The 16,287-nt window shown below is 36.2% G+C and overlaps 1 protein-coding gene across 3 annotated transcripts in view; it reads left to right on the top strand.

Annotated features, from left to right (window-relative positions):
* Positions 1-7,681, top strand: part of LOC138694741 (V-type proton ATPase 116 kDa subunit a 1-like) — a 36,466-nt gene extending 28,785 nt beyond the window's left edge. For all 3 annotated transcript variants that reach the window (XM_069818746.1, XM_069818745.1, XM_069818748.1), the window contains 2 exons: positions 3,594-3,789; positions 6,132-7,681. In XM_069818746.1, coding sequence (XP_069674847.1) covers positions 3,594-3,789; positions 6,132-6,231 — 296 coding nt within the window. In that variant the 3' untranslated portion in view covers positions 6,232-7,681. The remainder of the gene's footprint in view (positions 1-3,593; positions 3,790-6,131) is intronic.
* The last annotated feature ends 8,606 nt before the right edge of the window (positions 7,682-16,287 follow it).

Here is a 16,287-nt window from a genome sequence, read left to right as displayed (position 1 = left end):
CACCACCACCACTACACACATACACAACACATCTAATCACCCCACACAATACAAACATGCAGCATTCAGGACAATGGTACACAGATTACTCAACATACATATGAGCCAACAACATTACAATGAAGAAGTGAACACAATCAAATACATACCACAAGAAAATGGTTACAACCCAAACATAATAAACAACATCATAAGGAAGATAAAACAAAAACTCAACAAACACAAAAACACATAAAACACAACACAAACACAAGAACACAAGAAATACATTACACTAACATATGAAAACAAAAACACACACAAGATCGCATCCTCATTCAGAAAACAGAAATACAACATAGCATACAGAACAGAAAACACACTACAAAGACATCTCAACACACAAACAACACAAACAAATAAATACAACCACACAGGCGTATACAAATTCACATGAATAGTTGCGACAGATTCTACATTGGACAGACAGGCAGATCATTCCAAACTCGATACAAAGAACACATTAAAGCAATAACCAGAGGACACAATACATCTACATATGCCGAACACCAAGTCCCCACACTGCCAGCTGCGCAGAAGATACGACTGGACCCAAATTGAAGCGATCGCTCGCCGCCATCTTTTGGCCGACGGAAAGCAATGCTGATAGAACGCAATCGTAAAACAAACTAAGATTTATTACTATACAACATAAAAACAACCAAACATGAGCCTAAGAGTAACAAGGATAAAGACAAATATAAGTAGTAAAACGTAATTACCTGCATTCTTGTGGTATAACATCAAATAATCAAAGATATTAATCCTGCAACTGTCAGTCAATAATCGTCATCGTCGTCTTTGTGACTTGGGGTATTTATATTTACATAATTCATCATATCCGTAGGATGGGCTTCTTGAAATATATTTCAATAACCGAGTGAGAACATTAACTTAATCTTGCACATTGTGTGCAGCTTGCGGTCGTGAAAAATAGCGGACGAAAAGTAATGCTGATAGAACGCAACCGCAATAGACATTAAGATTTATTACTATACCAAAAAAAACAATGAAATATAAGCTAAAAGAGTAACAAGGATAAAAACAAATATAAACAGTGAAATGTAATCACCTGCATTCCTATAGTACTGGGTGTTCATTTCAAAGTGTGTCATGATGTCACTGTTGTTGGGTCACCGATTTGAAGCGAGTTTCAGCTTATATGTTAGAGAAGTTGCCTATTACTTAAGGCGTTCTTCAATCTGAACTTGAGAACGTGTACGGTATAACTTGAACGTCGTAGCAACAGATGGCGGTCTGTACGGTCTGTGTGCTACCATAACCTCTTTCGAACTGTGTTTTGCTCCGGCAAGTCGTACGCAGGGTATTTGTTATCATTGGTTGCGTACGGTAACATTCCACAACACAAATCAAATGCTCCGTGTCCATGTTGACCGTCGAAGTTAATGTCAACAAATACGTAAGTAATCGTCTTAACCCTCTCCCCCATATCCCGACAGTAAGAAAAAAAACTCACTTCAGTACGTGTTTCCAAACAGTTCACATTCTTGCCACTACTGGCATTACCGTACGTATCGGTAAGTAATCTTCAGAATGAACGCTGTACTTGCTAGGCAACTTCTCTCGCATTTAGGTAATACGCCTTTGCGGAAGTGTAGGAAGATTGAATTCTCTAGGCTCATCGGATAGCCACATGACGACATACAGCGAGCCATGACACATTTTGAACTGAACACTCAGTAGTCTACAACAGCAAATAATTGGAGAAACTGGAACTGTCAGTCAGTAATCGTCATCTTTGTGAACAACAAATATTAAGGTGTTATGCTAAAACTGTCAATTAAAAATTCTTGTCTTCGTGATTAGGCCTATTCATATTTACACAATTCATCAAATCTGTACCGATGGAGTTCCTGAAATATTTAATTAATCGAGTTAGGACATTAACTTAATCTTGCACACTGTGTGCATTTTGCTTAGGCCTAATAATAAATATTTCAATAAACAAGGAAATGCATCAACTGTTATTACTAAATCGAATATATGCAAGAATGTCAAAATATAACTAGGCTATATCTAGATAGTATGAAAATACTTAACCAGATTTATTTTGCACTCACTTATTGATTCATAAATAAAATTGATTTAGAGAGATGCTGTCTAACTATCTTCTTGTGCAAAGCAATACTGGTGGTGAATTGATGGTACCGGTATAAATTTATCGCGTTTAACAGCAGATAACCATTTACTGAGAAGCTCAGGCTTTTGCAATGGAAACCTAAAAAGAAAGTTTGCGCTTACTCCTATAAAACATTCTCTTCTATTAACACAATAAATATGTACTAATGTCCTCAGTCATTTTACAATATCCTAATACAATATATGTAACTAACTTACTTGTGAAAAGAAATTTCCGAATCCTTCTTACGTCGATTCGTACAGTTGTATGCGGCACAACTATGCACCATGATTCCACTTACGGAATTTATATAGGAGTACGATGAAAATAAATGATAAAAGAACACTATTTGTACAGTTGTATGCAGCACAAGAGCACACGATGGTTTCACTTATAACGAAGAAATATGATTAAAATACTATTTGTATAGGCCTCATATGTAGCACAATAGTAGGCCTACACTGTGATTTCATGTATATCACAGGAGAACGATTCATTTAAACTATATAAACATTATATACACACACACTATTGATTAAATTAATACCGGTACGCATTTACTCCTAACACATTCAATATTACTGAATAACCTTCTATGTTATTTCAAATTAGGCGGAGTCGTGATGTAAACATATTGTAGTCACATGACACTCACCCTCAAGTTGGAGATGCGCGAAAGTGTTCAATTTTTGGTCGAGGAACAGCGCTCGTAGTGAGTCTAGGTTAAACTATAAAACATCTTTGCCGAACACATAACTAATGCTAACCACACATACAATAACATAAATACAGACATGGAAATCCTACACATACAACCTAAAAACCAAAAACTCAACACACTAGAACAATATGAAATATACAGACACACCAAAACACACTCAGATCAAATTCTCAACACACAGATCAATTTCAGAACACACACACTATTTGACACCACATTTCAACACTTTTCAACAATCGAACACACCCACACAACAGGCAGCGAAGTTCGAGATGACGCCGCGATCTAGTAGGCTCTGAGGATGGTGTGAAGAAACACCGAAACAGCTGTAAGTCGCACATGCTTACACAATTAACACTAGTAAGATCGCCATTTAATCAATTATTTACATTCTGAATCGTTTTAAGTTCCCCTTAAAAACACTACTTGGTGTGTTTTTACTGCAATGTCTATACTACAGAGCCTTCCTTTAGAAGCTCGAAAGGTGCTGGTAAGTTTCTACTCTCTCCACGCTCTATGAACATTTGTTAGGCTTTATGAATTTTGCTTCTACAGGATCTTCTGTTAGACACGCAAATGGACCCGCACCAACCACACAGCCTTTGCATGTTTATTAGCACATACCATAGTTTTTTCTCGAGTCGCCATTGCAAATCTAGTTTGTGGGTAATAATCTCTAAAATTTGATTGCAGAGTTGTCGGAAGTGTTATGGAGCATGGTGCTGAGCATAGGTCTCACTGGTGGACCGCCAGATCCATACAATCCCTCATCTTATATAAGCAGTATTATACTATTCTTAGTGTTTGCTGCATGGGCAGTGCTTACAGTGGCAATTTTGGTCATGATGGAAGGACTATCCGCCTTTCTTCACACACTTCGACTGCATTGGTACGTACTAGTACTGCTATATAGGTACAGTATTGTTAACATACAATAATGATATTGATTCAAGTATACCGGTAATTAGCTCTTGGTATTTACACAATACTGGCAACCAGAGAATTGTTGATATTATGTATAGGAATGGGAACAGTGCAGTTAAAGACAACTTATAGAATAAAGTTACCATAACAAATAATTCGGTTACAAGAAGATAGCATTATTGCTTGTATTATGTCATATGACATTACCAATATTAATTGTATGAGATCTTGTACAAAAATCTTCTAACAAGATTTTCAGCATAATTACTAAGGATACCTCATACATTGGGTTCCTTTATGTCAGTAGTGTCAGAGTTGTAAGCTCCAATACCGGTTGTGGAGCTAGATCGGAGCTTGAACTTGCTTATGTCTGTGGAAACACCAGAGCACGCGACCAGTCTAGTGGAGCGCTCTGCTCCATTTAGTCCCTGTCTGACATCGCTGCTTTATGTAATAGTTAGGGCTACCGTGATTCGATCATGCATCACCCATACTGTAGGAATTTGTATGTGTACTCTGTATTTAAATTACTATTACTAATGAAGGTAGATTACCTGGTATTTTGAAGTTTCAGTACTTGTGCAGCTCGATTCAATGATCTTGGCCCATGTCTCTTTAGAAAATTTTCCAAGCTTTCCTGATTCTTTCTTACCAATACTATAAAAAGATAAATCGCATAATGACTGCCTATATTTAGAAATATAAAGTTTACATCAAGGAAGATTTTTTTGCTGGTTATTTAACGATTCTGTATCAACTACTAGGTTACTTAGTGTCGATGGGATTGGTGATGGCGAGATGAGACCGAAGATTCGCCATAGATTACCTGACATTTGCCTTACGGTTGGGAAAAACCTCGGAAAAAACCCAACCAGGTAATCAGATCAAGTGAGAATCGAACCCACGCCCAAGCGCAACTCCGGATTGGCAGATAAGCACCTCAGCTGACCAAATTACGCCAGTGGCTGATTTCTATATTAATTTTCAATAAACGTTTCGAAGAAAAAGGAGTGGTAAAATGGCAGAATGCATGCTGGCATGTGGACAAAATTGAGGAACAACATTGTAATAACAACAGAACGTTGTAGTGGAAAACAATTGAACAGTTCTGATTGAAGGTATAGCAAATAGTAGTGACGGTTCAACTGAGGAAGAGCCCTGAGCAGAAGAATCGAGTGAGGAAGAGACTATACCTTTGTCTTATGTTGAGCAACTTGAATAATTCTGGATAATTTAAAGATAATTATTTATAGTACTGTACAATAATACCATGTACTTATAAGTAAATTAATTTGCATAATAGTAACACATTTCATGTATAATGTAGTAATTTTTAAGATGGAGTGTACCACTTCATGATAAGAAGAAAGTATTAGGTGTTATGACTGTGTGGTCTGACCTGTGCGACAGCCCGCCAATAGTGATGAGTAACTCGCTCTTAGCCTATTTACTTAATTTTTGCAAGGGCCAAAATCTCTGAATCAAACTGTACATTTCTAAATGCTTAACATTCTTATCCCACTAGCGTTCTTTGTGAAGTTCCAAAACTTTCAGGAAAACTCTTTGAAACGAATTTGTCCAATATAAAAATAAAATTTCATAGGCAGTAGTCACTCTACTACAATATCTTCTGACTTAGTTGTCTCATGAGTAATGCCTCATTGGTGTTACTTCTGAGGTTCTAACCAGTTTTCTGACTGCTGACTATACATACATACAAAACATACTGCTCATTCTACAGTATTTTATAATATTTGACACGAAATATTACAATTGTCTATCTTAAATGGAAAAAAATATGAAGTTTTTGCAACATTTACTGGTCATTCATTACGCATTACAAAGAGTAGACTCGAAGGATAAGAATGGCTATTTTGTCCAATTCCATTTATAGTATGTCTGTAAAATAATATATCTTTATTCAACCGACACACTGAATATTTTACGTAAGTTATCTTTCCCAATTTTATTAGGTACTTTGTAATATACTGTTTCAACATTTGAAGAGCATTTTTGCTAAACTCGATAGATGCAAAATTTTGCGAAAATGAGTTACATATCACAATCATATGATGTTTAGCTTCCGTATCAACCTATGCAGTCAGATTTTGCATAACTCGGTTCATACCGTGCATAGAGGGTGATTACAAATATTTCCTTCCCACAACATAAACTGTGTATACAATAAAACTCGTTTTCTGAGAAAAGTAGTTTTGTGCATCTATCTAGTTTAGCAATTGTTCATATACGATATTTTATCTCTGAAGATAACATTCCAATTATCAGTCATCTCTCTTTTGTTAACAGGGTGGAATTTATGAGCAAATTTTATGAAGGAACAGGATACATCTTCCAACCATTTTCATTTAAGGTGATTCTTGAGAATGAAGACATAAGTGAAGACTAGGTGAAGTCAACAATCTGTGCAGTGGAAATTCTTCAGCTAATCCACTGGGCGATATAGGCTACCTCTTTATCAGGATTTTGTCACAGCAGGTTCACCTGAGTTCCATAGTACTGTATATATAAAATTGATATGATGTCTCAATGTTTGTTCTGTAAATTATATTTATCATTGTAACATAATGCAATACTAAGGCCGTGTCTCAAAGCTACATTTTCAGCTGAAGTGAACTAGATTGTTGACTAAATAGCCGGATGTGACGTCAGAAGTTATGATCCAAAGCTACATAGTGCATAGCAATCAAGTCCGTAGTAGCTAGTAAACGAAAATGCTTGCTCGACTGTTGACTTGTTCACTAAACAAACATGGATACCTCATCAGCAATTTGGGTTATGAAATCTGAAAATGCTTTGGAAGTGAAATAATGTAAATATAATGTAGAATAACACGTTAACTTTGAACACTGACATTGTTAGTATCTTCTGTACAATATTTTAAACATTATTGTAATATATTAAGCTCTCATCTTTTCCACATAACTCGTAATGAAACTGCATTAGGACACTGCCTTCTTAATTCAGTACTGCACCGTGATGTCATGGTTTTTAGAAAAATAGTCTATGAAGAAGGCCATGTTTCAAGCATACATGTCCAAAGCTCCCTAGTGTGTAGTTTGCAAGTCACCTAGTTGCTAGTCACTAGTGTGTAGTACGGACTTGAGCTTTGACACACGGCCTAAACTTTAATTATTGTTACATACAATTTTCTTACATATTTCTCATAACGAAGAACGTGTTACATGGTACTTGTCATATAATAAAGAGCAGATCTATATGAAGTCGTAATCGTAACACAGTTTACATCAAGCAGCACATTACAAAATTATATTGAAACTGTTTTCATATCTAGATAACTAGCTGTTTAATTTTATTGAGCCACAGAAATGAACTGTTTACGACTTTCATTTGGAGATTTAAGGACCACGTGAAAAATAGAATGCAATCACTTTTCATCACTTTTAAATTATCATCTCTGACCAAGGATTGAACAATATCTACCAATTCCAATCTTTTCAGAAAATAATTTTTTACTTCATCTTGTTTCCGGTCATATTATTGGTATTACTAGCATTTGGCATGGCTGGCAATTTTTCCATCCATCTCTATATTTTTTGATGTCCTGATTAAAGTTAAAACAGTAGGCCTAATCAAACAGACTACAGTAAAATCCCTCATAACCGGCACCCAAATAACCGGCAATACTAAAACAACGGCACTTTCAGATAGGCAAAAAAAAAAAAAAAAATTAAATGTGCCACATCGCCACAGTCTCAGCCGTCAGTTTTGCCACATTAGGAAGTTCTCACGAACTTTCATTTTCAGTGAATATTCGAATCTAAATTAGTGTGTTATTTGTGTTTTGTGATATGTTTTAATAAAGAAAATCCACACAATTTTTATGTCTATTTAGTTATGTTTGGCCCGCCAGTGTTGCCACATTATCAATCTCGCACAACTTTCATTTTCAGTGAATATGAGAACCTGTAACTAGTGTATTATTTGTGTTGTGTGATGTTTTTTAATAAGGAAAATCCACACAGTTCTTATGTTTATTCAATTATGAGCAAGTGATAGAGAAATAAGCTTCACATTTCAACATTTGCCACCATGAAATACGAACTTTATTTTTTGTATATATTGACATGTATTCAATTATCCAGGGGCGTCTCGTCCTTTGGGGCTTTCGGGGCTCAGCCCCGCATGAAAATTTGCGTAATATATTATTTAAGATATTTACGAATAACTCTCAAATATAGAGGAAGTTTCGTTCTCTTTATAGTCAAGGTTTGGACTTCATCTGCGCGGAGGAGATGCTATAGTCTTCTTTTGTAGAAGCGACAGATAAATTCTAGCCCGAAGATACTAGATCCCCAATACAAACCTTACGAGGAGAGTATGACGTAGTTCCTAGTTCGGCGTAGCGCTCAGTGCACGGAGATGCTAGATCCTATAACATAGATGTTGCGAGTGAAGGCACAGGGAGAGGGACGACTGTTGGGGCTCATTCAGTTGTGTCGCGGTCTCGTTTATATCACGGTAAAATAGTGTAATACAAGTAAAGATAATGTAATTTTATGAGCAATAATGAAATGACTTTTTAGTTTTGGTACCATGCATGACAGACTATAATCAAATAGCCCCAGACAAATTCTAGGCCACGGGACTCCACTGCAATTTATTATCCGGCAAAATCTCTTATCTGGAACTAGTCTGGTCCCTTTGGTGGTGGTTAAGAGGGATTCTACTGTATTTTCAAAAAGTTGTTGTCGATTGTTGTTACTCTGATATTATTAGAAAATTCGTCATTTGTCACTACTTATGAAAACAATACTTATTAAAGTGATATGCTGATAGCATATTCAGCAAGAAAATCAGCCGATCCAAAGTTCGATTCCTGGAGAGATTTTTCTTTCTTCCATAGGGAATGAATGTTTACGCCAAAGCTTATGTTTGCTCTGTGGTGTTGTGGTGACTTTGTGCCATACTACAACATGACTCGCTAATTTTGACTGTTTAGTGTTTTGTATAAAATTCTCACAAAACAATGGGTCAAAGCTCTTAAAGTAGAAGATGTCAATATAAATGGGGAAATGAGAGGAGAAACATTTAAAAGGTATTCGAGAACGGAAATAAGGGCTGAGAGAAAGTGTCTATGTGCGCTACAAGCATGTTGCCACTTGTCTCACTCCGATTTTCGCTGTTCCATTGAAGAAATATTGGAGAATTTAAATAGATCATGATGATAAAGCTGATATGATAATGATGATGATGATAACATAATTCTTGAAAACTTTGTTTAGGCAAATTTGGTGAACAGCATAAAGATAATTGGAATCAGTTCAGTGGCGGTTCCTTGGGGGAGGGAAGGGAGGAACGTTCTCCTCACATTTTTCTTCTTTTAAAAGCATATACCAAATAAAATATGTGCCTTGAAATTCGAGGAAGTTTCGATAATTTTTAAGTTCGCAGTTATAAGAAAACCTCGGTTGATCGAGTTTTAAACGACGCGCGTTCATGTGCTGCGCGAAAACTGTGAGAAGGATGCGAGATTGTTTGTGAGGAGGAAAGACAATCCTTTCCTCCTTTACTGCAGTTAACACACATATACAACAGCGCATTAGCGGCCAGAGAAAGAAGCAGAGTTTTAAAGCAAGTAAATGAACGGAGAAGGAGGAGATCCTCCTCTGAATCAGCACTTGGGCGGGAAATAGTGTAGCAGACAGAAAACGACTGGTCGTGCAGCAAGCTTGCTAAGTTTTTCAAGTGGAAAACCAGTGCATAGACATTTGGCTAACAACGTACATACTAAAATTCATCATCATCCTACGCCTCCTCTTCCCCCACCAACTTCTCCTCCTCCTTATTCTCCTATGGCTCCTATAACATATTTGTAAATGGTAAAATTACATTCATGATTCATGAAATCAATGCATATATAACATACATAGATTCGTTTGCAGACAAAGTCACTCTGATCTAATCTTCATGTTACAATACTGTGTATATTGTGCTATGTTTCTTAAAAGACAATAAAAACAGAGTCTCCAAACCATAAGTTTCCATTGACTGTAGTTGATGTGTTCTCACTAGAATGTACTTACTTGGTTATTTTTAATGATGCTCTATCAACTACGAGGTTATTTAGCGTCGATGAAATTGGTGATAGCGAGATGATATTTGGCGAGATGAGGCCGAGGATTCGCCATAGATTACCTGAAATTTGCCTTATGGTTGGGGAAAACCTCGGAAAAAACCCAAGCGGGAATCGAACCCGTGCCCGAACACAACTCCGGATCGGCAGGCAAGCACCTTAGCCAACTGAGCTACGCCGGTGGCCACTAGAATGTATGTAGGCCTATTTGAAAGAATTTGATTCTTAAAATCACTTTCTCATTATATATATATATATATATATATATATATATATATATATATATATATATATATTAGCTACTATGTATTATTGTAATATAATGTAAGTAGACATTGCACTCAGATGTTATATAATAATGGATGGAATGGCAGAGGCGTTGCTAGATGAACTTGATCAGGATTTATGTAGCAATAATGTGCATGATTGCAGCTAAACATGAAACAGATGATGAGTGCATCCTATAAATGCTGACAGACGAGTCTATGGCGAGTTTCATTATGTGACACCTCAATTTCTGGCAGGTAAAGATCGATTTTCATTGTATTTTCAGATGTCGAAAAATCAGTTCTATGCCCTTCTGGAAATGGTTGCAATGAAATTAAATAAATGTAACACTTGTCTGCCTTATTCATATTCACGACACACGATTGGACAATGAAAAGAGCACTTCTGATGCTTTACCACGTCTGACGAAACATGGGAATCTATAGTCCCGTCGCTCTAATTTCCGGCAGCCAATCACATTGCAGGTCGGCTACATTTAAATGTGTGCGTCTTGTGATTCGCTGATGAAGACGTTATGCATTTCCTAAGGCTCGATAAATACTTAATATAATCGCCCGCCATTTTGGCTCTTTCGTTGGCGTTCGCAGAAAGCACACGAGGACGTTATTTGCCTCTCAATTATTTGCTCAATTACAGTGCGTTTGATTTATTATCACATGATAATGTTTAACGGTGTAGCAAATAGATTCGTCTGGTAGCTCGGCAACAAAAGAACAAAAATGGCGAACGATAATACCTACCTAGACTTTATAGAGCCTTCACTTCCTAAGACGTAAGCAAAGAGGAGGAGTCACGCCGGGAATAACAGCGTCGCGACTATAGATCTTGATCTGACGCGTAATATGGTGTTGTGTTGTATGCCGCAGTAATACGACAATATATCAGTGCAATGTAAACACATTCATTCAAATATACGGTCCGATTTCTTTTATATAATACAATATGTGTTAACAAGTCACGTCAGTAATGTGTATGCAGTTGATACCTTCAAGTACTGTATGAAAGTCATTTAATTAACAACAAATAAGCCGACTTTTGTACAGAACTCGTCATAATATATTCCTTCGAAATGTTGGTCCACAAATATCACGCAACTTCGTTATAAAAAATAAGAACAACTTTTATTTTTGTCTGTGTAATAAACAGACTCGATGGCTGGTTACTTAGACTGGTAGTAAGTATACAAACATGCAGAAAGAAAGAGAGAGAGATGGCTGGGGTAGGCAGATGGGCAGATGGATGGTTGTACAGAACGAACAAATCCTCGCTGTACCATTACACGGCAGTTTTTCTGTCAGTGGACATACCGACGAAAGAAACATGCAATTGCAATTGAAGACATTATTACAAAAACAGCCCTTGTCAATTTTTAACGAAAATGAGTTAAGAGCACAATCACGTGAAGACACATTTTTGCCACAATCTGAATTGTGTTTAAAAGCCAAAAATGATCTGTGTCAGGTGCAGTAGCCATAAGAAAAAACATCGATTCTACAAAAACAGCCCATGTCATTCTGCTTTCATACAAAAATTGCCCTTGTCAGCTGACATGGGTTGTTCTTTTGTTAAATGTTTTCAGCACTGAATTGATTAGGTACATTATGCATTATATAATAATTATTGGCAGCATTGTGTTAAATTGAATATATATTTAAATGTTTCATATTACAACAATGAAGTCATTGAGCATTCCATTTTAGTCTCTTGTACAGTAGTGGCAAAAAAAAAACCGGACCGACTCTTGTAGCTGATTTCAGAGCCTTGTTCACTCCAGAGCGTCGGTGCATATTCCTTGGACCCGAATAGTATTTTCCAATTATCCGGCAAAATCAGGTATCCAGCACTGGCTTTGTCCCACAGTTGCCCAATATGAGGAATTCTACTATATAAACCAAATTTTGCCTACATATTACTCATTTTCTTTATGAAGATAATGTGGGTTTTTTCTTCTCAATGAAGACGAAAACAGTAACCAGCTGCGTGGCTGTTCAACTGCACAGGTGGTTTCGGGTCCAAGGACTATGCACCGACACTCTGGAGTGAACAAGGCTCTGAAATTAGTACAAGGGTCGGTCCGGTTTTTTTGTCACTACTGTACATCATGGCTAGTAACGATGGAAGTTGATTAAAATTTCAGAAAAGAAAACGAAAAGGCAGAAAGGAAGATTTTATTAAGAAAATTAAAGTAGAGGGACAATAACATACTAATCACGTAGGGAAATATGTGGCAGCTTGTATTATAAGGTGAGAATATTGAAAATTGAAACGCTGATTATGCATCGATTATCATTCAAACCCCGGCAAGAGAAATCCTCATAAATTGTACCTGCTAGAAACACTTTCAGTTAAAGAAATGCGCAATATGTTTATGGAGGTACATCACATTAAAATATCCTACCATATCTAAGTACTGGTATATTTTTATAGAAAAATTCAATATTTCCTTCGGACTACCTAGTTCTGATACCTGAATCTTATGTGATACCACAGTCTACTATATACAGTCGCGAAGCTCAATATGTAGTAAAAATGCAAACATAGGTAGTTGCCCACCACTATGATCGCTACTATCGCCTCATCATCGCAGATCTCTCTCCTAACAGACGACAAAATATGTTACACTATCGTTGTCGTGTTCTTTTGGAAAAATTAACACCTTCCTTCCATTATTAAAATATTAAATGCATAAAGTTAATTTATTATTTTAATGAAGTATATTAAATTCCACCATAAACTCGAAGATATCTGCAAGAAATAGGTTAATATTATTTTTGTTCGTGCAAAACTAACTGAAATTTACTATAATTGCTTCACTCATTCAAGATTATAGCGATAATTAATTATGAAACCAATAAATATTAATTTGCATTTCCCTTTACAACAATAATAATGGAAATATGAATTAATGGAGTAACTTACATATACCGGTACTTATAGTGTAGGCTTACGTGGTTAACAAAGTGGGATGAGGTTAAGCAATAATAATCACACCAGAATTGGAAATAAAACGTGATCAATAAATTTTATTGTAACAGACTTTTTCTACGTCTCTAGTAAAGTAACAATAAAAATAACAACAAAATTAACAGCTATAATTAAAAACATATCCCTTGAAAAAAAAAGTAGGCCTAAGCAATAATAATCCCACCAGAATTGAAAATAAAACGTGATCAATAAATTTCATTAAAACAAACTTAATTTTTCTACGTCTCTAGTAAAATATTATTATTCCAATTATTGTATTTTAGCCATTAACATTTTCATTACAACCAATAACGAACATTTCACAAGCATCAATGTGAAATATGCAACGAGCTAGCACTCGATGGAAATACGACACAGTCCAAAGTCGACCATGGACAATCTATTGTTTCTAGTTGCTAACCGCTTGGAGCGCTTTATCACGAGATTTGCAAAAAATCACCTCAAGCTTCGCGACTGTATATAGTAGACTGTGGTGATACCTTGACCCAACAGATAGAAGCTCGTGAAAGCAATGATGAAAAATGTCAAACTCATGACCAGAAACAAATACATCTTTCACACAGAGGCTTTCTATGACATGAAACGATCATACAGAGAAAGAGCTCGTAGAAGCATAGCTACAGTGTCGAGTTTCGATTACATACAGAATTTGCATGTCCCATATCTAAGATTCAATGTAATCTACTACTCTCACCAGCCTTTGGAATTATTGTTTTGGAGTACATGATTTGTCAAATGATGAGGTAACACTGTTTACCCATCATGAAACAGTTGGTAAGAAGGGACAAAATGAAGTTATGTCTTTGCTCTTTGGTCACCTAATATCAGACGGCTGTCCAGGCCAAAATAAACATTTTAGTATGGTGTACTTCTTGTACATGCTAGGACACTGTTTTCGAATGTTCAAACGAGTTATGTACTTGTTCCCCATAAGGAGCCACTATTTTTGTCAAATGATCAGGACTTTTTCTTAATTGCAAAGAAAAAATGAACTGCTTTTGTGCAAACTCCAAATCAGTGGGATGATATAATAGCTAGCTGCAGAGTTTATCCAAAACCTTTTGAAGTGAAGAGGGTTCATATACCAGATTTTCTCAACATCATCAGGGCTACAGTGGAGCCCTATTTTGCTCAGTCTTCTAGATGTCAACTGAAGCTAAAGTAACTGAGAATGTATAGGATTGACAGAGACTCCCCACATGTAGGGGTAAGGGACAGTTATTCGGGGCCATGGAGATCTGTGCATATCCATAAAAGGGTATCAATAACTCAAGAACTAACGTTTGCCCCTCTTTACAATGAACCCTTGAAGATCAAGCAATAAAAAATGGAGGACCTGAAAAACTGTATGGACTATTGTCTCCAGAAAGTCGCCGGTTCTTTGAAAGTCTCCAAACCTGTTTCAGAAACGGAAACTACCAATACACATGTTGTAGACACTAAAGGGTCCGATAGCAGCAGTGGGTAAGAAAGTTATTAATATGTGTTGTGATTTCCTGATAATTTACTGATATTACAATACAAAATTAAACATTGAATTAATATTATTACGATCTTCATTTGTATGATTTTAATACAAAACTAGCCCATGTCACACGCTCCCACTTTCAATAATTAATTATAGGTCTTTTATATGTAAAAACTTAAATGTGTTTATCATATATCTGATTCTTATATCCTGAAAAAAGAGTCTACCTTTTTTTATTTCGATGTTATAATTTACATGGGCTGGGGGTTGTTTTTTTCTTTTCCTGAAAAATCGATATTTTTGACAAGGGCTGTTTTTGAAATAATGTCTTCAATTGTTCTTCGTTCACTCCGCGCACACTATTGCCGTGTATCCGCAACTAGAACGTTTCTTTGACAGCAATGATGCTTCGCTGTTCGCTGCGGTATAAGTAAAGCTTTGCTCAGTTCTAGAAATAATGTATACTAGTAATAGAATAACCGAAGAAGCGGATATGTAGAGAGGAGGATACGTAGAAGAGCAAACAATGAGACAGTGCAATTGTTTGTGTCTGTTAAACTATTTGTCCTGATAATAATAATAATAATAATAATAACAATAATAATTATTATTATAATTAATGGAAATTTCGAAATTATTGCGGATGTATAATGGGTGTATGGATTTATATGGGAAGTAACTGAAGCATAAATAGTAGACCTCAAAACAAATTTAAACATTTATATGAACATGTTCTATGTTCGACAGTTCCGGAATTACAGATCTTCTGAGATTCTGCTGGAATTGAGGCGTTCCCTGAAATAATAACTTAACGTATGTTACGTCGTTTAGGATCGTTATTCTGGTAAAATTTAAATGTATCCCTTATGTCCAATTTGTCTGCACTTCTGTGTAAGTGTTGTTTCAATATACGAAGATAGTCTTCCTTCTTCATTATCCCCTCGATTTGTGTCTTCTTTCCAACTCCTGCTGCAGAGATGGAACCTCAGATCATGATATTGTCTCCTCTATACAGTATTTCACTGTGGGCTGCAAATTCTTCATTTCAAGTTCTTCGTTTGGCTTCCGCCACACATTTATCTTGGCAACTGAATCAAAAACATTAGACTTACTCTAGTCTGAAAAAATTACGCCATTCGACCAAGAAACATCTTTACTTACATATTCCCTAACTAACTGCAGCCTCTTTTTTCTGTTCGCCTCACTAATGAACTCAGCTTTTCTTATTCGGTCAGTTTCTGGGTGGACACTTTTTCTACTTTCTTCAGAGTTCACCTGTTAATTTTGGAGCACTTAATCTCGGGTTGTCCTTTATTTTCCGAATTATTATTCTTTCTTCCCAATCAGTCAGTATTATTGGTTGTCCTTTTTGAGGTATCGACTCTAATCTATCTTCCTCCTTATGTCTATTTATTATGCCCCCAATTATGATTCTTGGTATATTTAATAGTTTACTGATTTCTCTTTCAGATTTCCCCTTTGCATGATGGAAAATTACGAGTTGTCTCTGTTCAAATGTTGTATTTCTATCTTTACGCCCCATACTGTAGCAGCAGATACTTCAGAACACATGCAGACAGAACAGCAAGCACAGAAACGCTGTGCCT

The sequence above is a fragment of the Periplaneta americana genome, chromosome 2, assembly GCF_040183065.1.
Source record: "Periplaneta americana isolate PAMFEO1 chromosome 2, P.americana_PAMFEO1_priV1, whole genome shotgun sequence".
In the NCBI taxonomy this organism is placed as follows: Eukaryota; Metazoa; Arthropoda; class Insecta; order Blattodea; family Blattidae; genus Periplaneta; species Periplaneta americana.
This window is presented reverse-complemented; position numbering and strand designations above follow the sequence as displayed.